Source organism: Rutilus rutilus (assembly GCF_951802725.1).
Source record: "Rutilus rutilus genome assembly, chromosome: 12".
NCBI classification, from domain to species: Eukaryota; Metazoa; Chordata; class Actinopteri; order Cypriniformes; family Leuciscidae; genus Rutilus; species Rutilus rutilus.
This window is the reverse complement of record NC_140217.1, coordinates 1,975,120-1,993,987: the sequence shown is the minus strand read 5'-3', so window position 1 is coordinate 1,993,987 and position 18,868 is coordinate 1,975,120. Positions and strand designations below refer to the sequence as shown.

The following is an 18,868-nucleotide window of genomic DNA, read 5'->3' as shown; positions in this document are numbered from 1 at the left end:
AGAGATCTGTAATCAGAGGAAACTGTCTATTTCGGAAATGTACATATACAAATCACAGTTAGCTAAAAATGTATTCATTTAAACAATGTAATAATTTAAGGCAGAAACAATGAGCTCATTGAAGCAATGAATACACCATTATTACACCAATATGAAATTAATAATATTTCAAATAACTCAAAAACTCAAGGAAAACAAACTAATATGCAATACTTTCTTCTTGTTTATTTAAAAAAAAAACATAATTAAAAATGTAAAGTACTTAAAACGGCAATCGAATTAATGTTTATTAAAAATATTAACTTAGTCTATGTCAAGTAGAATTCAGGAACGAGTGGTTGATGGTAAAGTCCGCCCTTTCTGGCAGTGTTTATTCATGTATTTATTTTTAAAAAGAAATGGAAGGTCTCAAACTTTATGTTCCTCTGTGGTAGAATATGAAATAGTGTATTACTGTCTTTGTCTGCTAATCGTTTGCCTTGATTCTTCTTGCTCCTTGCTATCTAGTTAGTTAGTTAGTGTTCATCCTGGTGCTTGTGTCTTATGCTATTGGTTGTTCCCGGTTCTGTGTTGTACACAAGAATAAATCATTAAATAAGCAATAAAAATAAAAGAAAGTTTGCGGCCCGATTTACTCCCTTTCGGTTGAGTGGGCGTGACGATAGGGTGGTTCTGCGCATGCGCGTCTCGCGCTCTCGGTTGCACTTCCCACTGAAGACTGTCAGTACACACAGTACATTAGAGTTTTCATAACTATAAGGATCTTGGAACAGCGTTGAGGATCAATCCAAATTTCATCTCAACTGTTTGTGGATCATTGTTGTTGTTAATGAAAGGCCGCCGCTGAGATGCGCGACGCGCTGTTGACGCCTGTCAGACGCTTCCCGTGGGCGACTAATGTGACCCTGTACGGGTGCCTGTTCGCGGGCGGCGATCTCGTGCACCAGCGCTTCTCTCGGAAAGAAGTGGACTGGTCGCACACGAGGAACGTGGCCGTGGTCGCGTTCAGCTTTCACGGCAACTTCAATTTCTTCTGGATGCGGTTCCTGGAGCGACGCTTCCCCGGTAACGCGTTGCGAGCGGTGATGCAGAAGCTCGTGCTGGACCAGACGGTCGCCGCGCCGCTCGCCATCAGCGCGTTCTATACAGGTGAGCACAGGTGACTGACTGACTGACTGACTGACTGACAATTCTTATGACGTGAGGTGTGACGTGAGATGTGTAGTGATGATGTCATACACAGGTGAGCACAGGTGACTGACTGACTGACAGGTGTTATGACGTGAGGTGTGATGTGAGATGTGTTGTGATGATGTCATACACAGGTGAGCACAGGTGACTGACTGACAGGTCTTATGACCTGAGGTGTGACGTGAGATGTGTTGTGATGATGTCATACACAGGTGAGCACAGGTGACTGACTGACAGGTGTTATGACGTGAGGTGTGACGTGAGATGTGTTGTGATAATATGTCATACACAGGTGAGCACAGGTGACTGACTGACAGGTCTTATGACGTGAGGTGTGACGTGAGATGTGTTCTGATGATGTCATACACAGGTGAGCACAGGTGACTGACTGACTGACAGGTCTTATGACGTGAGGTGTGACATGAGATGTGTTGTGATGATGTCTTATAAACAGGTGAGCGCAGGTGACTGACTGACTGACTGACTGACAGGTGTTATGATGTGCGGTGTGATGTGAGATGTGTTGTGATGATGTCATACTCAGGTGTGAGTTTCATGGAGGGCAGAGATGAGATCCTGCAGGACTGGAAGGAGAAATTCCTCAACACGTACAAGGTGAGTCTGCAGGCGTCATTTATACGGATCTGTAGTTTTGCTGGTAAATGTCAGATTGGCAAGGCAGCAGACAGAGTCACACACCTGTGTTTGTTTCTCTGTGCAGACCGGGCTGATGTACTGGCCGTTTATGCAGGTAAATCGCACTTACAACACTTTCTCACAGTTAAAGGTACAGTAAACGATTTCTGAGAAACGTTGTTAATATTTGAAATCCACAAAACAAACACGCCCCTAGCCAAAACAAACTTGCCCCTAGCCAAAACAAACTCGCCCCTAGCCAAAACAAACACGCCCCTAGCCAAAACAAACTCGCCCCTAGCCAAAAGAAGCACGCCCCTAGCCAAAACAAACACGCCCCTAGCCAAAACAAACTCGCCCCTAGCCAAAACAAACACGCCCCTAGCCAAAACAAACTCGCCCTAGCCAAAACAAACTCGCCCCTAGCCAAAACAAACTCGCCCTAGCCAAAACAAACACGCCCCTAGCTAAAACAAACTCGCCCTAGCCAAAACAAACTCGCCCTAGCCAAAACAAACTCGCCCTAGCCAAAACAAACACGCCCCTAGCCAAAACAAACACGCCCCTAGCCAAAACAAACTCGCCCCTAGCCAAAACAAACACGCCCCTAGCCAAAACAAACTCGCCCTAGCCAAAACAAACTCGCCCCTAGCCAAAACAAACTCGCCCCTAGCCAAAACAAACTCGCCCCTAGCTAAAACAAACTCGCCCTAGCCAAAACAAACTCGCCCTAGCCAAAACAAACACGCCCCTAGCCAAAACAAACACGCCCCTAGCCAAAACAAACTCGCCCTAGCCAAAACAAACACGCCCCTAGCCAAAACAAACACGCCCCTAGCCAAAACAAACTCGCCCCTAGCCAAAACAAACTCGCCCTAGCCAAAACAAACACGCCCCTAGCCAAAACAAACACGCCCCTAGCCAAAACAAACACGCCCCTAGCCAAAACAAACTCGCCCTAGCCAAAACAAACTCGCCCCTAGCCAAAACAAACACGCCCCTAGCCAAAACAAACTCGCCCTAGCCAAAACAAACACGCCCCTAGCCAAAACAAACACGCCCCTAGCCAAAACAAACACGCCCCTAGCCAAAACAAACTCGCCCCTAGCCAAAACAAACACGCCCCTAGCCAAAAAAAACTCGACCCTAGCCAAAACAAGCACGCCCCTAGCCAAAACAAGCACGCCCCTAGCCAAAACAAACTCGCCCCTAGCCAAAACAAACTCGCCCTAGCCAAAACAAACACGCCCCTAGCCAAAACAAACTCGCCCTAGCCAAAACAAACTCGCCCTAGCCAAAACAAACTCGCCCTAGCCAAAACAAACACGCCCCTAGCCAAAACAAACACGCCCCTAGCCAAAACAAACTCGCCCCTAGCCAAAACAAACACGCCCCTAGCCAAAACAAACTCGCCCTAGCCAAAACAAACTCGCCCCTAGCCAAAACAAACTCGCCCCTAGCCAAAACAAACTCGCCCCTAGCTAAAACAAACTCGCCCTAGCCAAAACAAACTCGCCCTAGCCAAAACAAACACGCCCCTAGCCAAAACAAACACGCCCCTAGCCAAAACAAACTCGCCCCTAGCCAAAACAAACACGCCCCTAGCCAAAACAAACTCGCCCCTAGCCAAAACAAACTCGCCCCTAGCCAAAACAAACTCGCCCCTAGCTAAAACAAACTCGCCCTAGCCAAAACAAAACTCGCCCTAGCCAAAACAAACACGCCCCTAGCCAAAACAAACACGCCCCTAGCCAAAACAAACTCGCCCCTAGCCAAAACAAACACGCCCCTAGCCAAAACAAACTCGACCCTAGCCAAAACAAGCACGCCCCTAGCCAAAACAAGCACGCCCCTAGCCAAAACAAACTCGCCCCTAGCCAAAACAAACACGCCCCTAGCCAAAACAAACACGCCCCTAGCCAAAACAAACTCGCCCCTAGCCAAAACAAACTCGCCCCTAGCCAAAACAAACACGCCCCTAGCCAAAACAAACTCGCCCCTAGCCAAAACAAACACGCCCCTAGCCAAAACAAACTCGCCCCTAGCCAAAACAAACTCGCCCCTAGCCAAAACAAACACGCCCCTAGCCAAAACAAACTCGCCCCTAGCCAAAACAAACTCGCCCCTAGCCAAAACAAACTCGCCCCTAGCCAAAACAAACTCGCCCCTAGCCAAAACAAACTCGCCCCTAGCCAAAACAAGCACGCCCCTAGCCAAAACAAACTCGCCCCTAGCCAAAACAAACTCGCCCCTAGCCAAAACAAACACGCCCCTAGCCAAAACAAACTCGCCCCTAGCCAAAACAAGCACGCCCCTAGCCAAAACAAACTCGCCCCTAGCCAAAACAAGCACGCCCCTAGCCAAAACAAGCACGCCCCTAGCCAAAACAAACTCGCCCCTAGCCAAAACAAGCCAAAACAAACTCGCCCCTAGCCAAAACAAGCACGCCCCTAGCCAAAACAAACTCGCCCCTAGCCAAAACAAGCATGCCCCTAGCCAAAACAAGCACGCCCCTAGCCAAAACAAACTCGCCCCTAGCCAAAACAAACACGCCCCTAGCCAAAACAAACTCGCCCCTAGCCAAAACAAACACGCCCCTAGCCAAAACAAACTCGCCCCTAGCCAAAACAAACACGCCCCTAGCCAAAACAAACTCGCCCCTAGCCAAAACAAACACGCCCCTAGCCAAAACAAACTCGCCCCTAGCCAAAACAAACACGCCCCTAGCCAAAACAAACTCGCCCCTAGCCAAAACAAACACGCCCCTAGCCAAAACAAACTCGCCCCTAGCCAAAACAAACACGCCCCTAGCCAAAACAAACTCGCCCCTAGCCAAAACAAACACACCCCTAGCCAAAACAAACATGCCCCTAGCCAAAACAAAATAAACACGCCCCTAGCCAAAAGAATCACACCTCTATCTTGATAGCTCCGCCCCCAAATTCACGAAAATACGTAATCATTGCCGTACGCGAGTCTAGTTTCAGTGGATGTGTTTTTGTAAGAAAATATCCATATTTACAACTTTATAAACTATAATGACTGGTTTCCGGGAATGGCCGTACGCAAGTCTAGTTCCAGTGGAAGAGTGACCTCTGACCCGATGTGTGACCTCTGACCCGACGCGTGATGTAGGATTAGCGTAAGCTTAGGTGAGAGTCGACGCCTCTCGCGGTTCAAACAACAAACTCAAGTTCCTCCCACATTTCTCTTTAAAAATTCTCTTTCTAATAATTTTTTTTTTCTAATTCATGACCGGTGTTTTGTTTTGCTCTATCCTCTTTGCTTCTGCTTTCGTCAATACATCATGCATCGGGTCAGAGGTCATGCATCGGGTCAGAGGTCACTCTTCCACCAGAACTAGACTCTCGTACATCCGTTACCGGAACCCAGTGATTATAGTTTATAAAGTCATAAATATATATTATTTTTTTATTTGTTTCATAAACGCTTGGCTTCGCTTCAGAAGGCCTTCATTAACCCCTAGAGTCGTGTGGATCACTGTTATGATGGATGGATGAGCTTTTTTGGGCTTCAAAATCTCAGGCTCCATTCTTTCCCATTATAAAGCTGGGAAGAGGCAGGATTTTTTTAATATAATTTTCATTTTTGGGTGAACTATCCCTTTAAGGTATGAGATTAAAGCTTTTGGGGGAGGGGTTCTTTAATAATTAAAAGATTAAAAGGGAATAAAGAAAAATAAATAATTCTAGGTTTAATTGAAGTTGTGAAGTAATCAATTTAAACTATTTGTAAATAATATTTTATTCTAAAATATGCACACATTCACTCTTATTAGTATGTGTGTCAAAAACAAAGTGTTTCTTCTCTCATCGCGTTCAGTTATGAATGACTTTAAATCATGTAAATGAGATCATTCGCTCTGTGAACAGTAAGCCCCGCCTTCTCTGATTTGATTGGCCATTTCAGTCATTCTGACAGTGACGAGCACTGAGGCAGAGCAGCCTAAGAATATAACTTTTAAATACAATATTGCGTTTACAATGTTTAAGTTACTTAGTTACTATTTGATGGAAAGTAATGCGTTACATTACTTTTGCGTTACTTTTTCTCACCTGGGTTGGGCTTGCTTGTTTGTTTTTTAATAACAACAAAAAAAGTTATATTTCTGGCAAATGTAAAGACCCTTTCACACCTAAAGTGAAGTGATTAAGCCTCAGGCTGAAGGAAATGCAGATTGACTCCTGTCCAGCAGAGGGCGCCGCTCAAACCTTTCAGCTGCTGTTAACCTGGAGTGAAGAATTGGATGCAGAGAAGTTTAACCATAGATATATAATAAAGGCTAGATGTCTCGTGCGCGCTGCTGGCCAATGGAGGTTGGCGTCCGCACACGGCGGCCATCTTACCACAGGGGGCTCGCTCACTCGTAACATGGTGCATGTACTTTTAAATAACCATAACTTGCTCAATTTTCAACCGATTTTCAAACGGTTTGGTTTGTTATTAACGTCAGAGATGTAGTTATGACACTGCATACATATGAATAATTATAACAATGGACTTCCATATGAAAGAATTATAGCCACGTTAATAACGTTTGTTAGAAACCAAACAGTTTGTAAATCCGTCAAGATTTCAGCGAGATAAGAGGATGTGTGTGTGCTGATCACTCACCTTATTCACAGCTTCCCTGTGGCAAGATGGCCGCCGGTGATGCCGGAAGTGACTCCGCCATAAGACATCTAGCCTTTATTATATGATATCTATGAGTTTAATACGCTTACTTGAGCAATGAAAATGTTAAAAATGAAACACAAATGTGATGTTTATCTGTAAAGTCTCTTCTGCTTATTAGTATGGCTAAAGTGGTTTTCTTCAGGGACTGTCAGTCAATAAATGGAAAAACAAAGTAACTTGCGTTACTTGTTTGAAAAAGTAACTGATATTTTACTGTAAAATTAAAAGTAATGCGTTCCTTTACTAGTTAAAAAAAGTAATGATTACGTACCTCAGATGACCCCAACACTGATCCTAACATCAAACACACTGTGTAATGGAGAGCGGCGTCAGTGGACTCGTCCCTCTCAGTGCTTGTGCATGCAGCCTTCAGGAGGACACACTGCACAGAGAGGGCATCATGTGGAAGTGAAGCGTCCCGGTGCTCTGAGAGTCGGGCAGTGTGTGTGTGTGTGTGTGTGTGTGTGTGTGTGTGTGTGTGTCTGTGTGAGAGAGAGAGAGAGAGAGAGAGAGAGAGACTGCGTGTGTGTGTGTGTGTGTGTGTGTGTGTGTGTGTGTGTGTGTGTGTGTGTGTGTGTGTGTGTGTGTGTGAGAGAGAGAGAGAGTGAGAGTGTGTGTGTGTGAGAGAGAGAGAGAGTGAGAGTGTGTGTGTGTGAGAGAGAGAGAGAGAGAGAGAGTGAGAGTGTGTGTGTGTGTGTGTGTGTGTGTGTGTGTGTGTGTGTTCTTCTCACGTCAGTGTTCTTCACGGCTCACAGTTCCTGAACTTCTCCCTGGTCCCGGCGCTGATCCGCACGATGTTCTCCGGCTGCTGTGTGTTCCTGTGGGCCTGGTTCCTCTGCTTCTCCCAGCGGAGCGGAGACGGGACCGTCACACCAGCGCTGGACTGGATCAGGGGCGTCCCGCGCAGACCAGAACCTTCCGTCTCAGGGAAGAGCGGCGGAGAGTGACACTCAGGGGGCTTCATCGGTTCTGCAGTGTTTAAACGCTGAGACCAGTCCAGACGAGCTGCAGATCCACTCTTCCACTCTTCCTGGGTTTAGATGTTGCCTTTTAAAAAAACTTTTAATTTTTAAAGACGGTAGTTTTTAATATTTAATTCTTCCTGATATATTAGTTTTGTTTGTCTCCATTTTTTGATTCCGTCATTCACACACGATTCCTGGGACACAAATGTAGTGCTAATATTTATTTGAACATGTTCAGCTTTATGTGGCTGAGATAACATCATATTTAGAGTTTCTGTTGATGAAACAAATCTCCTTTATTGTATTAATTTATTATGTTGATTTTGTTTGTCTTCTTTTTTTTTATTCACAAACGGTTCCTGTGAATTATACTAATATTTATTAATATGTATGTTTGACTGGGGTTTAATTAGTATCTTACACATTTTTCTCTGTGGAAATGTATTTATTTCAGGATTTATTTAAGGTTATAATTATTAATGAATGATCGAGGGTTTTATTGCAGACGGCGGCTGAAATCTGGTCACAGCATATTTACATGAGACTTTCTTCTGTATTTGATGCTTTGAATATGCCTAAGTATATGTATATGCTATAATCTCTTTAATAAGCAGCTAATTCCTTTGTCCAAACATGCATTTTCTTTATTAGTCTTTTGATTTCATTCTGTTTTTGTTTTGCACATCATTTATCATCTACATCAAATTCAGTGGAATGAAATTATTAAAATGTATTTAATAGGTTTTACAGATTGTCCTATGGGATGGGAAACAGTTTTTAGCAAACTGTAAATATCTTGAACACCTTCATAATCTTCTTTAATTGAAATGAATGAATCACACATGGGGAGAATGATTATTGTGTATTCTGTTTTATGCAAATTATATGTTAACAATAAAACAATGTTATAAAATAACAGACTTTTTTTTATCAGTCATTTATCATCAATCATATACGGTTCATTGCAATGAGTTGGACGTTTGGGTATAACTTTAATAAATTAAAACGTAATATATAAAACTAATCTTATTAACAGATTAATAAATGCTGTACTGAAGTATTCTTTATTGTAATGTTCATGATTGATACTCACTGCATTAATGAATATAGAATATATAGAAATGTAGTTTTATAGTTTAACAATACAGTCAGAAAGATATTTTAAATGTTTTGATAACGGTTTTTTTTCTTGGTTTTACGATCGTTAAGTGAACATTACATTGTATCATTCTTCAAACATTATGGGAACGTTACATTTGAATGTTCTTTGAACGTTCTGAAACAAGTGGTTACATTTAAAAAACGTTACATTAATAAAGAAAGACCACATCATTTGAACGAACGTTCTATTAGTCTTACGGGAAGAACGTTTGCTAAAGTTCTCAGAACGTTCCCTGTTCTCTGAGACGGAAAGAAACGCGGGACCCAAAACGAGTTTTAAATAGACCTTTTTTTAAGCACATGTTGACAAAAAAGAACAATTAAAAACAGTTTGTACCGACGCAAAAACACCAATTTTAAGTTTGCAACAATTTTCTCTTACTATAGGCTACTTAGTGTGATTATTTCTTAATAACGCCACTGTTATCGATGTTAATGCAGAGTAGCGTTCTTCGCCCAGTGTTTTGTGTCAGTCCGTCGAGTCGACCCTTGTGCGCATGCGCTCTGCATCCCTCATCACGGTGACGTCACGGATCTTCATTCTGTCATGATGTTGTTGGTCTCCTCGGATGAGCGCAGATTAGCGTGATTACAAAGACGAAATCAAAGAAATCCGAGATCTGTCACATCAGCATTTACCATGGAACTAAAGAAAGCCCTTTCCGAGAGCGACGGGACGATGAAGACATACGGCGCGATGCACGAGACCAACCGGGGCAGAGACAAAGGTGACAGGCACTTCAGATTTACATGTTATTATTACCAGATATATCATATATCATATAGTCTTATTATCGGATATGGTTTCACTGTCGTTACCAGGCGTCACATTAGTGTTATTGTCTATGTGATGGAAGTCTTATTATTAATTAGATAAAAATATTATTTCAATATTATTATCAGACGTGCATTAGCGCTGCTATCAGATATGATTTCAGTCAGTCATTGATATTTGGTTTAATATTAGATATGATTGCAGACAGCGTTATTAACAGACGCGATATTGATGCTGATGTTATCAGTTATGATTTTTTTTTTTTACTTTTGTTATTCATTTGTAACAATTGAAAATAAAAAATAAAAATCAGTTTTCAATAACACTGATGACCTCTCGTGTTTTTAAGGGTCACCCGTTTGTTTTTCTATTTGTGACCCTTTCAATTCAGTCATATGACAGGTAATTAAAAACTAAATCCATAAAAACATTTTTGTTGGAATAAGATAAACGTTAACAAAATAAAATATTTAAAAGTTTAACATTTCAGCGAGTTGCCAAATATATAAAAAAAAAAAAAAAAAAACTGTATAGAAATAATATAAATAATTTAAAACTAATAAAAATGCAAAATATTAAATATTAATTCAAAATATTAATAAAGCTATACTCACAATGATACTAACAGATTAATATACAAATGTTGTGTTTAATATCATCCTGTGGTTAATAACAAATGGAGTTCTAAACGGAAAATCTATTTTAATAATATTTCTGTTCTTTTATTACTCATTTGAGTAATTATTATTAAGCTGAAGCTTGAGATGTCTGTCAGCCTTATATACCAGCGGGTGAACTTGTGGAACATTTTTAAAATAATATGGCAGTTTCATAAATGTTATATTTCTTCATACATCGCATGTCTTACATTTCATCTCCAGCTCTTCAGTCTCTCTGTTGTTGTCTTGGTAAATATGTTTAATAACTGTTGATAAAACAAAAAAGTGGCAAAATTGTTCTCTATGGTGGAAATTTCATTATAGCGCGTTTCCAATTTCTTTCCGCTTACTCTTAAATTCAAAACTAATATTATCATGAAAATATAAACAATATTATTTCTACTGTATTGAGGCCTCTCAGGAAATAATTTGCCAAATTATTGAGAGCATGAAGAGTGATGTTAGTAAAAGATTTGCAATATTTGATTTATATTTTGTATCTAATGCAGTAACATTAAAGAGCCCCTATTATGCTATTTTAAAGGCTCCAACAGGTTTACATGCATTAAAGGTCAAAAACACTTTAATTTCCTCATAATCTCCACTGCAGCATCAGCTCTTTTCTCTCAGTGTCTGAAACGCTTCCATCAAGGATTCAGTCTCTCTAAACCCCGCCTCTCTGAGAGATGCTCTGCTCTGATTGGTCAGATGGCACAGTCTGCTGTGATTGGTCAACCGCTTACAGCATGCGTCCGAAAAACAAACACTCATTGCCTAATTTGTTACATTATATTACACAGGTTCATATGTAACAGGCCGTTTCAGCAGTTCAGAATCGCTTCTTAGGAGACAATAACTTTATTTGTCATACACTTTGATCTTTGAAACTTGGCAGACCTTTAACACATACACAGAAAGCTGCATACACTATATGAAAGGGAATATCCAAAAAAGCATAATAGAGGCACTTTTTAAGTTGTTTTTTGGGAACTACTGTGTCAGTGGCACTACAGCAGTGATATATGGCACAGATTTTTCAATGCAATGGTCCTGAAAGATTCCACACACTCACACACACACACACTCTTACCCGCCGTCTGTTTGCACTCTAGGCCAGATGGACGTGTCGATGGCTGAAAGCTCCATGTGTCCAGACGAGATCGAGGCAGAAATGGCTCGTATTCAGCGCCTGCGGGAGGTTCTGGTGAGACGCGAGTCCGAGCTCAGATTCATGTGAGTATCTGTGTATGAGTATGTGAGTATCTGTGTATGAGTATGTGAGTATCTGTGTATGAGTATGTGAGTATCTGAGTATCTGTGTATGAGTATGTGAGTATCTGAGTATCTGTGTATGAGTTTACTGAACTAAATGCTGAGATTCATCTGAGTATCTGTGTATGAGTATGTGAGTATCTGTACGTTTACTGAGCCAAACGCTGAGATTCATGTGAGTATCTGAGTATTTGTGTATGAGTATGTGAGTATATGTACGTTTACTGAACTAAACGCTGAGTCATGTGAGCATCTGTGAGTATCTGTGTATGAGTATGTAAGTATCTGTGAGTATCTGTGTATGAGTATGTGAGTATCTGTGTATGAGTATGTGAGTATCTGTGTATGAGTATGTGATGTGAGTATCTGTGTATGAGTATGTGAGTATCTGTGAGTATCTATGTATGAGTATGTGAGTATCTGTGTATGAGTATGTGAGTATCTGTGTATGAGTATGTGAGTATCTGTGAGTATCTGAACATTTACTGAACTAAACGCTGAGACTCATGCGAGTATCTGAGAATCTGTGTATGAGTATGTGAGAATCTGTGTATGAGTATGTGAGTATCTGTGAGTATCTGTGTATGAGTATGTGAGTATCTGTGTATGAGTATGTGAGTATCTGTGTATGAGTATGTGAGTATCTGTGAGTATCTGTGTATGAGTATGTGAGTATCTGTGTATGAGTATGTGAGTATCTGTGAGTATCTGTGTATGAGTATGTGAGTATCTGTGTATGAGTATGTGAGTATCTGTGAGTATCTGTGTATGAGTATGTGAGTATCTGTGTATGAGTATGTGAGTATCTGTGAGTATCTGTGTATGAGTATGTGAGTATCTGTGTATGAGTATGTGAGTATCTGTGAGTATCTGTGTATGAGTATGTGAGTATCTGTGAGTATCTGTGTATGAGTATGTGAGTATCTGTGAGTATCTGAATGTTTACTGAACAAAACGCTGAGATTCTCTCCTGGAATCTGAGCTTTTCTCTCGTGTTCTTCTCAGGATGGACGATGTTCAGCTCTGCAAAGACATCATGAGCCTGAAACAGGAGCTGAGGAAGATCGTGACAGTGCCAGGTGACTGAAGAGAACATGTTTCCATCAACTACAGTATACAAAACTACTGAAAATACACCTCAGCATAAATTATGAGTATTTATTCTGATGATTTTTTGTGCACATTTCCATCTTGCAATAAAAATTCTAAATTTGCATATACACAGCTGAGTGGAAACCCAGCAAACGAGACCCACTAACAGGGAATGGTCTCTAAGCGTCATGAACAAGCGTTGTAGAATATTTGTTCAAAGTTATCTGGTTTTTAATAATGTTCTCAAAACATTAGCACAAAAACATTATTCATACATCCTTTATGGATCGACTACAGTTTATTAAATGTTACTACTAGTTTCAGAGCACATTCAAAAGTAACGTTCCCATAATGTTTGAAAAATGATACAATGGAATGTAACCTTAATATTTATAATCAAGAGGACAATCAAAAAACATTTAAAGTTCCCCTGTAGTCAACAATTTTAAAACTCATCTTTGATCACCAAAATTACATATTTAAATGTTTTTTCCGTGAATTTTTTTTTATCATGCCTTAAAATATCTTGAATGTAACTCGACACCCTTGCCTCATTTAGTATACGCGGTTCTATGAATATGCGAATGAGCCCCGCCTCCACTCACTCACTCAGGTCAGAGATCCACTGGTTGACGATCACACGTTGATCTGATTGGTTACCAGTTTGTGACGTCAGAAACACCAGCGATTTCAAAGCGTGTGTTTGAGACTGTCTTTGGTTCACTGCAGTTTTAAGGAGAAAATACTCAGCAATGGTGTCGACTTATGAACTAACACATGGTGTGCCTTAAACTTTAAAGCAGATTAAAAACACCACATAGACACATAAACAACATTAAAAACTGGATTTTCACCACAGGGGGACTTTTAAAAAACTGGACGTTTTGAACATTCAGGGAACATTGAGAAATAACATTTTCATAACTTAAACGTTAGCAAAACATTCTCAGAGCATCTTTTCACCAGTGAAACCGTGAGCAAGTGAACTTTTATATTCTCCTCTAACACACACTCACCTGCACACACAGACGCAGAGAAGACTAAGAAACAGCGTCAGAGAGAAGAGAAGTTAATCGTGGAGATTCATCAGCTGGTGCAGAAGAGAGACTTCCTGGTGGAGGACGCAGAAGTCGAGCGGCTGAGGTCAGAAGAGCTTCTGTGTGTTTACAGGCTTTTAGAGGATCTATCAGGCAATCCATTAGTATACATAATGCCATTAGTGTAGATAATGAAGATATATCTATCAACTTTACAGATTTAGTTTCAATTCATTTTGTTTTAATATGAATTAAACATCTTGTAAACATACTTTATCGGTTGGGAAAATCTGCTATAACGTGTTTAACATGAAAGAATTATGCCATCTTTAACGTTAACTTTTGAGAACTGGATCTTGTAGCCTAGAGTTTTTTTTTCTTCAAAATAATGTGAAATAGTTTAAATCAATATATTGATTTCAATTTTGTAAGACACTTTTCGTTTAGGTCGGCCATATCCAAGCAGACACGAACGATCATCAATAATTATTTGATTCACACTGAAGGAGATTAAAATCCAGTCAAGAATGGAGAACCCCATTGAACCTTTTCTTTCTAAGAGTGAACTAGTGACTCGTCTGCATAAAAAAACCAAACAATATTTAATATTAATCTTAACCTGATCTGCGGTCTGTGTGTGTGTAACAGGGAGCAGGAGGAGGATAAGGAGATGGCCGAGTTCCTCCGACAGAAGCTCAGCGTAATACAGAGTAAGAGTTTCTTTTGCTTTAATCGCTCACATAAATGTTTATTTCACTGAGAGATCTGAGACCTTTCTTAAAGTCATCATGAAAGAAGTCACACTAGTGTTTTCTCCTCTATTGTGTCGTATATCCGAGTGAATCGCTTCTGGAACAAGAACAAATGTGGGCGGGGCTTGATTGTGGGTGTGGGGAATTGATTGGATGGTTGTGGTTTGCTATTGGCTGAACTCATGTGAGTGACAGGTTATAGCCCCGCCCTCATTATCAGAGAAGAGATGCTGCAAGATTATTAAAATAATGATGTGCACCAATAAATCATCTATAATAAACTAATATTCCATAAAAAAAAATTCCATTTTGATTTCATGGTGACTTTAAGAGGTTTTCCCATGACTTGCACTGGGCATCAACACACACACGCCGCTCAACTTTGACCTTGACATGACAATGACGTAAGGCAGTTGCTGTAACAAGTAACAAGTCAGTGTCAAACTGGTTAAATTATTTGTGGCATGTTTGTATATAGTTCATCTGATTTTTGATTTATCTTCCTTAAATGTTTGAACATTGAAATAAAAATGTATAAGAAAACAGTTGAAACTACGTTGTTTAAACCCAGCGGCTGAGAATAATGGTGGTCAAGTCATGTCGGAAACATCATCTTTGACAGTTGAACACATGAATGTTTCCACCAAGTCGTAATTGCGAGTGGGAAACTGGGGTTTTCCGAGTCACAGTGACTTCATCACACCTGATGTCGTAATCCCGACTTCCCAACTCGTACATACTAAATTCCCAGGAGGACGTGCTGCGCCTCAATGCTGCGTTCATGCCATGGCATCATTACGAGATGACACCAGACGTTCTGTGTTTGGACCGTAGGTTTGGGAATTATGAGTGTGTATGGCAAACACTATCAGCGGCAAACAGCGCTCAGGTGGTACGACTCAGAGCTCTCAGAAAATTATTTATTAATAATAAATCTTTCTATCAAACTAATTAATCTATCTATATTTCTTTCTTTCTAACTAATCTATCTTTCTTTCTTTTTTCTGTCTTTCTTTTTTCTATCTTCCTTTCTTTCTAACTAATCTTTCTTTTTCTTTCAAACTAATCTTTCTTTCTTTGTCTTTCTTTCAAACTAGTCTTTCTTTATATTTTTTCTTTCTAATCTATCTTTCTAACTAATCTTTCTTTTTAACTTATCTATCTTTCTAACTAATCTTTTTTTCTTTTTCTAACTAATCTATCTTTTTTCTTTCTTTCCTTCTTTCTAACTAATCTATCTTTTTTTCTTTCCTTCTTTCTAACTAATCTATCAATCACAATTTTAACTACTTTAAACTTCTTCAAACTGTCTGGTCCGGCTTTCTCAAGTCAACTTAAAGTTTGTCTCAAACTTTCTAGTTAATCTTTGTTAATGTTAATTTCAACATTTACTAATACTTTATTAAAATCTTGTTAACATTAGTTAATACACTGAACTAACATGAGCAGCTGCATTTTTATTAACTAAAATTAACAAAGATGAACAAATACAGTAAGAAATGTTTTGCCCATTGTAAGTTCATGTTTGTTGATACATTAATGTGAACTAATGAACCTTATTGTAAAGTGTTACCATTATGAGTTTACATGGACGCGAAGTCGTAATCTCAGTAATTGTGAAATGGCGTGAACGCAGCTAGACGCAGAAGAGAGTCATGTGACCCCTGACCCGTCTGCTCAGCTGATTGGCTCTTCTTCCCGCCACAGGAGCTCCGAAACCCCGAGCATCTGAAGCTCCCGCGAACAAGCCGTCGCTCAGCCGGAGCAGCGCGGCCCTCATCAAAGACTGCTGTGGGGCCACTCAGTGCAGCGTCATGTGAACACCTCACGCCCAACCACAACCCTGTTAACTCAATCTGATGAATATGTTAATGAGCTTGGATTTGATCACTGGAGCAATAAAGACTGATTCTGCAGCATGTAAAACTCCACAGTTACTCAAGCGCTTCGTTCCAGTCCGGAGGAACAGAAGAGCAGCTCCTCAAACACTTCTTCACCCTGACTATAAAGTCCGTTCACACCAAGAGCGATAACTATGATGATTACTATATTAGTGTCCGCACTAACGCATGATATCGTTCTGTTCAAGGCCTGAAATTAACACTTGCCAAGCGCCAAATGAGAGTAAAAATCAGTGTCGGCGAGCATGAAACGCGTCAGTCGTCAGTCGGCCGTAACATTGATGAATTCTAATAATGCAGTGTTGTGAACATGACGCCGCTCGGGACAGTAGCCGAGCCAGCGCTGCATCCTCATGAACGTTTAAACCTTGACAATTAAAACATTCAAGCACAAGAAGACACGGAAAGGAACTCGTATCGTCACGCTGGAAGTTTAGTGTGCGCAGAAAGCCGCGTGAATACTGACATGAGCTCCGTTTCACCTCGTCTTACGCTTGAACGGACAAATACATAATTATGTCCAAATATGCTAGTAAACACAGTTGGATATGGCTTGAGTGAAGACACAGTCGCGAAAGACAATGCATGTGTATCAGTATATTACATCTGTGCCTTCGCTCTTAAAGTGACAGTAGCCTAATATTCCTGCTGCCGTCTGTGTTTAACGTTAAACAAAGAGAAGAAAAACTCATTGCCCTTTGACTGAATAACTTGAAATTTTAAGGATTAATCTATGATTCAATTTTTTTATTTACATTTGACTACTTTTAAGACAAGTAACAGTTTAATTAGAGACTGAATGTTTCAAATTTATATGAGTTAGGCTAGTAGTTTTAGCTGTGGATATCGCTTCTGTGTGTCATTAGCAGAGTCCACACCACCGCTATAACTATATTCTTTTAGATTTAGAACGATCGTCTTCATCGCTATAGTTATTGGTGTTGGTGTGAACAAACATTAAGAGTTATGAATTATGGGTCACAAGCACAACAGAACCTCACCACAGTATCACTGTCAAACGAGAATGTTACATAACACTATTATGAGTCTCAGTCCAAAGTATATTAGAGCGTTTCCACTAACAGCTGATATTTCTTCTTCGACACGAGCAGCCAATCACTCGATCTTCTGTCATTATCCCCTGGACAGTTCTCCACACACTTCCCTAAAGGCTTGAATGTGCTTGTGAAGTTTAGGGGATTTCTACACGTTTTCTTGCACACAGAGCCGGATCAACACACACCACCTCGTCATGTGTGCGCACTAACATGACAACTGTGTTTGGAGTTTAAGGCGTTTGTTGCCTTTTGAAATGTGATCTTTAAGCAGGTCAGAAATCTGAATTAAACAGAAACTGAATCTGAATCTGAATAACAGGATATCAGTGGCACTCGTGAATATCCTGCAAATAAAGTTTGTTTCAGCAGTGTGTGTGTCGCTCCTTCATTCAGCAGTGTGTGTCGCTCCTTCATTCAGCAGTGTGTGTGTCGCTCCTTCATTCATGTTCACAGTCGCATCATTTACTAGTGTTTGAGTTCCAGTTTTTTTTATTTTTCACTGGATGTCATGTGTTTATGGAAGCTTGTGTCCGTCACGGAATAAAAAAAAATGAAGGTAATTCAGCAAAAATCAATAGATGTGTATGAACAGTGTTGGGGGAAGTTACTAAGTAAAGTGTTACAATATTGCAATACTCCCTAAAAACATGACAAGTTACTTTTTATGGAAAGTAATGCATTAGTTTACTTCAACGTTTCTCCCCTTGGCTGGGCTTGCGCGTTTGTTTTTAACAAGAACAACAAAAGAAAGTTGTACTTTTGGCAAATGTTAAAGGCCCTTTCACACCAGAAGTGAAGTGAATAAGCCTCAGGCTGAAGGAAATGCAAGTTCACTCCTGTCCAGTAGAGGCCTGACCTGCCCTTTCGCTGAGCTGCCGTTTAACTAAAGATATATTCGCCTAGTATGTAGTAATAAGTAGTTAAATTGGATCATTGAAGGTCAGCAGCAAAGACATTGCTTAATATATTTAAAATGTACATTTTAAAAGAGTTACTTTACCCACTACTTTAAAAAGGTAATCCAATTACATAACTTGCATTACCCTCGAACACTGCTAATGAGTGACAGATTCTTCATGAAGGTTTCAAATAATGTGCAATGGTCATGTTTGATCAGTGAAATTACATATTTAAGCATTTGTTCATTGGAAAAATATTCTTCATCCCTTAAAATATCTTGACTGTAATTCGACACCCTCGCCTCATTTAGTATACGCGGTTCTATGAATATGCAAATGAGCCCCGCCTCCACTCACTCAGCTCAGAGATCCACTGGTAGACGATCACACGTTGATCTGATTGGTTACAAGGTAGTTTGTGACGTCAGAAACACCAGCGATTTCAAAGCGTGTGTTTGAGACTGTCTTTGGTTCACTGCAGTTTTAAGGAGGAAATACTCAGCAATGGTGTCGACTTATGAACTTACACATGCTTTGTCTTAACCCTCTGATGGTCTTTATGTCTACACTTGAGGTTTTTGGGGTCTCTAGAGACCCCAGACAATAACATTTAATTTTGTAACAAGATAATAGTTTTTTTTTTTACAAATGTAATTTTATTCTGTTTGTTAATGTTTTTACTCCACATTTGTGCAGTTTTTGGAGAATTTATGATATTTTTTAAATTTCTATAAATAAATAAATAAATATTTAAATAGCCTTTTTACAAAAA

General features: G+C 40.1%; 2 protein-coding genes across 2 annotated transcripts; both read left to right on the top strand.

Annotated features, from left to right (window-relative positions):
- The first annotated feature begins 657 nt into the window (after positions 1-657).
- On the top strand, positions 658-8,399 carry LOC311301323 (mpv17-like protein). Its single transcript, XM_084426329.1, has 4 exons — positions 658-1,149; positions 1,736-1,806; positions 1,913-1,942; positions 7,281-8,399. The coding sequence occupies exons 1-4, from the start codon at positions 849-851 to the stop codon at positions 7,470-7,472; spliced, it is 594 nt and encodes a 197-aa protein (XP_084282455.1). The 5' UTR covers positions 658-848; the 3' UTR covers positions 7,473-8,399.
- A 767-nt stretch (positions 8,400-9,166) lies between these two features.
- Positions 9,167-17,564, top strand: bmerb1 (bMERB domain containing 1). Its single transcript, XM_084425138.1, has 6 exons — positions 9,167-9,379; positions 11,198-11,318; positions 12,363-12,436; positions 13,478-13,592; positions 14,135-14,196; positions 15,946-17,564. Exons 1-6 carry the CDS (start codon positions 9,292-9,294, stop codon positions 16,056-16,058), a joined length of 573 nt encoding a protein of 190 aa, XP_084281264.1. The 5' UTR covers positions 9,167-9,291; the 3' UTR covers positions 16,059-17,564.
- The last annotated feature ends 1,304 nt before the right edge of the window (positions 17,565-18,868 follow it).